The 9,899-nt window shown below is 29.8% G+C and overlaps 1 protein-coding gene across 1 annotated transcript in view; it reads left to right on the top strand.

Annotated features, from left to right (window-relative positions):
* The first annotated feature begins 3,707 nt into the window (after positions 1–3,707).
* Positions 3,708–9,899, top strand: part of LOC111625481 — a 7,283-nt gene continuing 1,091 nt past the window's right edge. The window contains exons 1-11 of the mRNA XM_023368632.1: positions 3,708–3,733; positions 4,402–4,472; positions 4,749–4,808; positions 4,878–5,125; positions 5,189–5,258; positions 5,333–5,362; positions 6,240–6,284; positions 6,436–6,474; positions 6,559–6,606; positions 6,991–7,023; positions 7,969–7,998. Coding sequence (XP_023224400.1) covers positions 4,424–4,472; positions 4,749–4,808; positions 4,878–5,125; positions 5,189–5,258; positions 5,333–5,362; positions 6,240–6,284; positions 6,436–6,474; positions 6,559–6,606; positions 6,991–7,023; positions 7,969–7,998 — 652 coding nt within the window. The 5' untranslated portion in view covers positions 3,708–3,733; positions 4,402–4,423. The remainder of the gene's footprint in view (positions 3,734–4,401; positions 4,473–4,748; positions 4,809–4,877; positions 5,126–5,188; positions 5,259–5,332; positions 5,363–6,239; positions 6,285–6,435; positions 6,475–6,558; positions 6,607–6,990; positions 7,024–7,968; positions 7,999–9,899) is intronic.

Raw genomic sequence — 9,899 nt, forward strand, 5'->3', positions numbered from 1 at the left:
AAAATGGTTCAAATAAGGCCAAGAACTAAATGGATCAATGTGGTCAAAATTCCCTGAACTAATATGGGACAAATGAGGCCAAAATTCTCGAAATTAAGACGAATGAAGATTTATAACTGAAGTTTGTGAACAAATCTTGAATAGTTCGAAGGTCTATGAATATTCATATTCTTAATTTACTTATAAAAAAGTATACAGATAATAATTAGTGTTTAATCTTTCTCCCACAGAGAATCGTCAGTTTTTTTAGGTTTTTGGATAATTAATTCGGTTAATTATCCAAATTAACGAAGAAGAAAAAGCGATGATTACAACAGAGAAAAACTTGAACATTAAATGTATTCTTTTTTTCGTTTTAAATTAAACAATAGTAAATAAATGTTTCTAAAATTCCCAAAAGAGTAGTTAAAGCTCGATTATATGCTAATTATTTTGCAATGATTTATTCGATCATTTTTTTAAATATCGTTTGAACTTTGGAGTGAGATCGAACCACTTTAAAGTTACCTTGCCATAGGCATATTGAGAAGGACGAGTCGAGTAACCGGTTTAACGCTGTCGAAAAAGACATTTTTCGATTGAGATATGAACTCTTCACTAGAAAATCATCCGGTTTTAATGCCGAATTTCCATTTTTCAGCCGATATTTCTTTTGAAATGAGTTTCGTAAGAATTAAAATGGCTCGATTCAAATCGTAAATCTTCAATTGAGAACCATTTTAATTGGCTTCCGACATCTAAAATGGCCGAATTCGATATTCGTAATAGGGAAAACCGGGCCTAAACGTTGAATTTGGCCATTATAATTCGCTTCCGTTGCCTAAAATGGCTCAATTTAATGCATAAATGTCGAATCGAGTCAGTGAAGAGTCTCCTTACATCGCGTAACAAGATTTTCGGACTTTGCCTCTATAGAAAAATGGTGTAAATCCGCAAATATACTGAAAATATATTAATTAGCACTTAGGATACGTTTAAAGCCGCGCTACAAATTTACAAATTTTGTACAGGAAAAAATCGTAAATAAATTACGATCGGACGATGCGCGACGCGTCGCGTCGCGTCCAATCGCGTACGTTATTTTGCATAAGAATCCGGAATCGAGTTCCGTCCCGAACTTCGTATTCGTAGGAAACAATAAAGATATTATATTCAGTTACAGCATATAGATAATAGAATGTTTGTGTCGCTCTGTTCTTAGCTTTTTGATCGATCCGATCCACATTTTTCTTGCTTATTCTCTGCGATTCCGAGGAAAACATACGCTTCGTAAAAGCCGGACACCCCGCTTCTCCCCATATTAATTCCTAAACCCTTTGCCCTATCCGCACCAAATTTTTCATACTTATTCTTAAACTACGACATACTCTGCCCATATTCTACAAAAAAATGTACTTTTTATCGTTTACCACAAAATTCGTTTATTCCTCCATTATGGAGGATCAACGTGCCACTACGGTCTTACCGGATAAATCGTAGACGAGTGAACTAAATAACTGTTTATACAGCGCACGAAATAAAGAAACAGTGATATCTCAAAAAACATACTTGTAGACCTTACAGGTATATTTTGTAGAGGATAATTATAATAATAACTAGTATAAATTAAATGGATGTAAACTCGCGTCGCGCCGTAACTAATAATGGCAGCTGTACCCTTCATCGACTCTAATTCTTCTTATTTATTTAGTTTTAATTTGTATTTAAAATATGCGAATATTTTATGCTGTAATCTCTGGAATGAAAGAAAAAAAACAGAATATATAGGCTATTAATGTAGTTTAATATTTAGTTTCGGCGCGACGCGTGAAGCAACGCCAACGATAAATCAATGTCGATTTCTTTTTAAATCGAACGAGCAAAACTGAATTTGCATCCCGTTTGTGCAAAATTTTTGGGATGTTTTTGTGTATAAAATAAAAATTATATTATTTTAACTGTTTTTTTACATATTGTACATCTGTTTGACTACAACGAATTTCGTTTTTACGCACGCGACGCGACGCGACATGTCGCTTCGCGTGCGTTTTTTAAACACACTCCACTTTATTACAAAACGAAGATGGAATACCTAAATCATTTCTTATAACGAATAATATAAATAAAACACCTATTCGAGCAGGTCAGACACACTAACGTCCCGTAAATTATCATGTAGATAAAGTAGTGTCACTGCATACGTAACACGATACCCTTGTACGACATTCGCATATGCAAATACACACAAGTATTTTGCACGATTAATGAAGATTACAGGGAAGAGTTTATGCATTAAGGATGCTCAAAAATTAACTTTTATCATAATCGTCGCCATCCACTCGTAACGATTTGAATTTAATTTATGGATCCAAACGGTTCACGTGATCAAATTGTAATTAGGCGATGCCCCGCGCAAACAGATGACAAATGAGAAAAGCGTCAAAATAGCATCTTGACACGCAGCTAAATCTTTTTATAAGCTCAAAAGCTACGTGATAAGTGTTAAATATTCATGAATATTTTTTAAAATATTCATTTAAAAACCTATATAAGCGCGCATCTATAAGGAAACAACGAATAGATTTTACCATCCTGTGCCGATATATGTCTTTTTTTTTAAATATTATATATGCATTTTTGTACGATTCGAAGCTTTTGTTGGAAGGTTTAATGATTTATCGGGTTTAATATCTAAAAAAGTGCCATTAAATTGACCTTTCTGGTCGAACTAACGACTCGGTTTTGTATAATTTATGCGTGAGACGTGCCTTTTTTAAACTTAAAACCGGACTTGTACATTTTCTATACCTTTATAAAAAGAGAGAAAACGTTAAAAGTTCGTTTTCTGTGGTTGCTCTTCTTAGTTCTAAGATCAACGCCCTTGATCTACATTCCGTTCTAGTCGAGTGCAATTAACTTTCCCTCTTTCTCTTCTTCCTTATTCGTGTCTGAATGTTAATTTTACATTCTTAATTCCCTTCCCTATCTCTCCGCCAACTTATACTTTACACCGCGTGGTCATAAACTAACAAAACAAAAATCTGTTACCTTAGTAACAACCGAGTTAATAAAATTCCCTGAAGATAATTGCTGCCAATACTCTGTTATTACACCAGTAGAGTACAAGTTTATCACTTTTAATCGAGATTTCGATAGAAAAGTTTAGAATTTTACGTAATTTTCTCGTTATTCGACACTATTTTATCACTTTTTTCATGTTACCACACTTTAGAAATCTCGTGAATTTATTGTGGGTTTCGATTATATAATAGTTTTTAGCATTTATAATTTGAAATTTCGTATATTTTAATTGAAAAATGATTCTAAAAATTGTTATTTTTGGGTCAAATCTTATAAACTTTAATGGTGGATGTAGAGGTTTTAAATTTAATGGATGCGGAAGATTTCGTCTTACAGCACGGCTAAGAAAAGGGTGTAAAACTTCGTCTTGATGCTTTTTTCCAACTGAAAATAGATTTAATTCTCATAAAATATATAAAAAATATTTATTTTATAGTAATATTTTCCTCAATTTTCTTAAATATTGTGAGTTTTTGGCCATTAAGGTCGTCTTCTAATTGTATTTTCCATTTTCTCATACAAAAGTTTCTCGTGCAACATTTATCTGTTGGTTTCTCGAGAATTGATTGAAGAGCGCCTATTCACCAATCAACGCAAAGAATAGGTATAACGCTGACGTCATACAATTCCTCCCTTTCTTTATCTGTTGTATATCCATAGAGAAATGTCCCAGGTAAGTAGTGCAGAAATTTAACATTACTTTTGATAGATAATTATTATCTCTGTCTCTTATTATCTATCTAATTATTTAGATATATATATTTATAATTAAAAAGTAATTTTAAATATTTTATTACAATAATTTTTACCGATGTAAAATAATTTAATAATAATAATAAATAAAGATAAAAAGTTTGCGCCTGTAAAGTCGGCAACCTTACTATATACATGTACATTGCAGGGAAGACTGAATAAGTTAGAATGTTGTTACATTTTCCTTAATTATAAAGCTTAAATGTAAAATTTAAAAATATTCATTATTAATTTTCTTATTTTTTGTCTCTTTCGTTATTTTTCTTCGTTCACTGTTACATATTTTACAGATTACGGAAGCATTTATTAATTTTTAAAACAATTTCCCTACTGAAGTTACGTATAAAAATAATAATAAAATCAAAAAAATAATTAAATATTTATAATATAATTACCTAGAATTTTGGTAAAATAAAATTTCCGTATGAAAATCATGCATTTTCGATTAAGTTTTACAGCAAAAATTAAGATTTATCAGCTTTTTCAGCTTCAGAATTTCTTCAGAGTTTTTGAACTATTTTCTATTTTAAAAGTAATTTATATTCATAGAATTAATAAAATATTCGATTTATCGATTTTTATTTATAGATAAATCTGATATAACTGCATTATGATAAGATATTTCGTCGTTTCAACACTGATACTAACTTGCAAAGCAGGTAGTTCCTTTGGTTCAATCAATAGAATTATTATAAAATCTAATATATAATTTCTTAATTTCACTAATAATTAATTTAATGAATTTAAAATAAATTAGAAAATTCGATTTCATTTTGAATATTTTTGGATCAGTTTCAAAATTCTTTAGTTTTTACTAAACAATTCCGGGATTATTTCTGAGAATTGAAAAGTATTTATTGATGTGTTTTTATAAGCGGAACACGATAATAATATATTTATTTTTCGTTTTATGTGCAAAAAACGATGAGAAACAGAGTTAAAATGCGAATGGAGAAACGATCTAAATGCTAAATTAAGATGGATTCCACCTTCTGGTAAGTATCTTAAATATGTTTCACACTGTAAACGAAGATGAGGAATGTTAACAACATTACTTTCATTAGATTCGGATGGAGATCTTATGGTGGAACCTTGTAAAAAGAGCATCAATTGCAGGCACACGGCATTTTTAAGAGCCGAATCACTTCCGCGTGGCACAGAACTGACCTTTCATTACATAATTAAAGGTGACCACAGAAATTTTCTTCAGTTAGAAACCGATAGAGTTCTATGGAAAGCTTCGGGAGATTGGAATAATCCCCAAACTGATTGGCAAGAAGGATCCGTCTTTGTTTCCCACGACGTCGATAAGGTAAGTGGATAAATGGTGAACAAATTTAGTTATAATTTCTGTAATGTTTTATCTTTATTTTAGCTTTTCTTCTCTGGATATGTAGTCAGTAGTTCGGCTGATATTCGGTTGAAAGGTATAGGAATAGCGAACGGTAAGTTTATAATTGATTATTCTGTTAAAAACAAAAGTAAAATTTATAGATTTCTTATTAAAAAATTATTTTAGTCTCTCCTCGTTGCGAAAATTATCAGAGAGGTAAGTTTAAAATCTTATATTTTATGCAATAAAGTCGTACAGAAGACTTGCATTTTCCATTCGAAAAATCGAATTATTTCATTTTAAATATTAAATTTAAATTGGCTTAAGTTAACGAAGTTCTGGAATTGATAGCACTTTTTTTATCACGTCCATTTAAAATATAAATTTTACGTATAATTAATTAATATTAAAAGTATGCACGCAAACGAATAACGCTTCTAAAAATTGATGCTAATTACACTAAAAGTGCAAAATTTAATTGGCAACTTGCGGTTAATTAGTAGTTTATAATAATGTTGATTTAAAAATATTTATCTAATTTTTTAATTAAGTAGGGAAAATGTGCAAAAATGCAACTTTTGTTTCAATTTTGTGTATGTTTTTGTACGCGCAATGATGCGCATCTTCTATCTCTTTACGTGAATCGACTCGAATATGTATCGCTGCTATTTTAAGTTATTTCTAAAGTTGTTAGTGGTTTAAAACTAAGAGTATTTGTCGTATAGATTAAGTATCGCGTCGCGCCTCATCGAGTATCCATTTAAATTCATAACGTCTGTCGCCATACATGCTACAGATAAATCTCAAGCGATACCGCAAAAAAACGATTAAAATACTGGTATATTTTTAAATATAACAGTTATAAAATGTTAAAATTTTTACGAGATATTCTTAATTGTTTTTTTACTCCAATCAAAGCGATCAAAAATTTTCTTTATAAACATGCCAGACCTCCTCTTACAAGAAAAAACACAGTATAAATTCATTAATTACGTATCTTCGATGATAGATTATTTGATTATCATTAATAAAAACGTATTATAATTAACTTAATTCTTAATTTACTAACTTTAATATATTTATATTTGTACAGCAACGACCGCGAAAAGCATTCAGATTCCAACAGCACCTAAATCTAGTAAGACAAATTTCAACCTTTATACTTGTTTTACAGGCGCTAACGATCTAAAGATGCAAATTATTTTAAAAAATATTGTTCGTTTTTAAACAATAAAAACAATAAAATCGCTCCTTCAACCAGTTACTAACGATTCTTTAATCATTTGCAGCACGAAGCACTTCATCTTCAGCACAGGAGAATGATATCGGTTAGTATCCATTTGTAATAATTAATTCTGACACCTACCAATTTTCAAACGGTATTCTCTTGTAATTTTCTTCTTCCTGTTTAGATGTTGATGATCCACAAAAAGAAGAAGAAGAAGAAGAAGAAGAAGAAGGTAATTTTCATGTGTTTCTACTAAACATCATTTGATGATACCCAATTTTAAAAAGGCCCATTGCAACTATATTTATGATAATCGGGGTTGGATTTAGACTTCTTGCAGCTCTAAGCTATAAAATATGAGGCCTTCCTTTATCTAATAATACTTACTCTAAAAGGATGAGGCCTTAAGCTGTTTTTTCTAACTTATGGATAAATCTGGCCTTAATGGTAATTGAAAAATCCTAAAAATTATGGTTTAAAATGGAGTTTAAAGATCGGTTAATACGAAGTATTTATGCACGCTCGTCCATCAAACTTTTCGTTTTATTCATTGATATATTGATTAATTTAGTATGAGTTAATTGTTCGTTCAGCTATTTTTAAATTATATTTTCAGAAGAGAAACTGGAAATCCAAAAAATAGAAGTTGGTGAGTATATTAATGTAACTATTGTCTTGTATCAGATGGTACGAGTTGAAAGGAGGTGATTCTATGAGGAAAAGTAGTAATAAATTTTATTTTATTGTGACTTTCGTTGATTTCTAGTTGATTTCGTTGTGGGGATCTGTGTTCGAATTCGGTTATTTCAAATATTTTTATGGGTAGTTGCTCCAGATATTCGTGGTTTTATCTTATTGTTATCAAAATCAATGATACATATTTCCATATATTATTCTTTAACAGTTATGTTAATGATTTGATAGAAGTTTAAAAATTATTTCCTTGTTGTGTATTGTACACATAGGATATGTTTATTCGTAGTTGAATCTTTTCTGGAAATTTGTGTACGTACAGTTAAATCTTGTTTTACGTTATTTGTCAAACTACTTAAATCATCACAAATTGACATTTAATTATAATAAAACGTAATGTATTTTTTCCACCAATCGGGTGTAGACACGTGAAGAAAATCCGGAAAAGTCCGCGTGGTCAGCTGTTTGTCTTTTATAAGGTATACATCCGTATTTCCACTTAATAAGGTACGTGTCAAATAATTTTCATCAACTTTGCCTTAGAAATGTAAAAATTATAGCTATTTCTCAACGCCTAGTTACTTTCCACCCATACTGTAATATTGTTTTTGTGTATATGTAAAAGAAATAACAAATAAATGGAAAATTTCGCGTTTATTTTCTAGAAATTACAGAAAAAAAATTCGGAAAATATTACATTTTTAAACTCATTCCTCATTGAATTATTCTCGTTAAGCTTGTACATATATAGGGTGGCCCGAAAGTCATTTAACCATTGCGAAGACCGAATTACTGTCATATTACCATTTGTTTGTATTAACGAGTGTAACTGACTTTTGGGTCACTCTTCTGTGTAATATTAAACCTGTAATTTTAAAAATTTTTCTGTTTATATTTATAGTTCCGGAATTAATATACGGATTTATAAGAGGTTAGTTGAATAAATTTCTATGTTATTTATCGCGGCATCTGCACGAAAAATTAGATTAATTAGTTCATTAACATTAAGAGGAATTAATTAATGAAGCATCATAAATATTCCACGTAAAATGGCAACAATAAAGAAATAAAATAAAGGGGCATTTAGAAAAGAGTAAAACAAGGAGGAAAATAAACATAAGGAAAGGACATCTGCTCATACAATAAATGGGGAAGAACAAAAGAAAAGGTACAAAAGAGTCATAAATAGAGGGACATAATCGTGTCCCTCTATTTATGGAGGTTATTAAGGGGTAAAATATCGTGTAAAATAGGGCCGTCGAGGGAACTGTTGGCGAATTTTTACCATACCAGTGCGCACGTTATCCTATGGAGAAAAAGGGAGCAGCCTAAACCAATCTTTTCTGAGAAAATATTCCCCCAAAAATTCCCCCCGTAGAATAATGCCTGAAGTCAACGCTATATGTGGGGTCCCCTAATTCAAATTCGCCCGGGCCCCACGAAGCCATAAAGAAAAGCGCATAAATAAAGGGTTGTACGTAAAAATCATATAAATTAATAAAACCTAGTAAATCGAACTACACTAAGAATTAATTAATTGACTCTTCTTAATGTTAATTAATTTTAAAAAATTAAGTAGTTTTATTATTTTTAATACAAAATTATGAAAAATAAATTGATATATTGGTTTAAATTTCACTCAATTAATTTTTTTTTAAATTTTTACATCGGTTGTAATAAGTTCTTTATAATAGAAAATGTATATAAGTCGTTATACAAAGGTTTTTAAAGCCAGCTGTCGTAATACGGGGGTTTAGTGAATGATAATGTGTAGGTGATTTGTTTTGATGTGTTACGACAACTCCACACGTCATCAATTTGCCAATGGGTGACGTTTTCCTGGAGTATTTTCTATTGGAAACTAGCCCATATTTAAGTGTTAACCTGCACGTGGAAAAAACCCGAAAAACTTCACGTGGTTAAGCGCGAATCCGATCAGTGGTTTCATCCACTGGGCTATTGGTAGATGGTGCGAGCCTGTTTACATGTGTTTACAACAAAGTAAATTAAGTGAAGTAAACTATTTGATAGGACTAAATAAAATGAAAGCGGAATCGAGGATGGGTCCAGAGAGCCCGGGCTCCTTTATCATTAAATAAATTAAGAAAATAACCAAATAATTACAAGAAAAGAAGATTAAAATGCGATAAACATAATTATATACATGTATATATGCAATATCTAAGTATGCAATGTAGTGTCCACGTCTATAATGATAGAGGGATAAATATAGGTTTTTACAGTACGTTTCCTTCTAATATTGGTTCTACTTAGACTAATACATTTATAAAATTTATTTCGAGTTTATATATCAATATTTAATTATTAGCTTTGATATAAACAATTAAAACAAATTAAGAACAGTTTTAATTTAAAAAAAAAATTAAAAATTATATATTTTGATTTATAACGAAAAAAAGAAGAAAAAGAAAACAATTTTCTACAAAAGATTAAAATTTTATAAGCATTTTGAATTGTAAAAATTTTGAATTATAATCTTATTAAATATATTAAATTATTTCATAAATTTTACTTATTTTTTTACACAATTTAAATTGAATTTTATAAACGAAAATTATTTTTAAGAATAAAGAAAATTTCATTCAAGTTAATGTCGAATTTTCTTCGTTTTTTTTTTACAAAAATTCAAAAAAAAATTGTATTTTTCTTTTATTTTTGTTCCGCAAATTTATATTTATTGCCATTTATAATTTATGCATAACATAATTTTACATTAATTTAATTGGCTCATTCAAAATTATAGATATTATAAATTTGACTTAATTTTCTAGATTAAATTACAGTCGACCCCCCCTATCACACTGTTGATAA

Source organism: Centruroides sculpturatus, unplaced genomic scaffold (assembly GCF_000671375.1).
Source record: "Centruroides sculpturatus isolate CEXI.00-Female unplaced genomic scaffold, Cexi_2.0 scaffold95, whole genome shotgun sequence".
Taxonomy (NCBI): Eukaryota; Metazoa; Arthropoda; class Arachnida; order Scorpiones; family Buthidae; genus Centruroides; species Centruroides sculpturatus.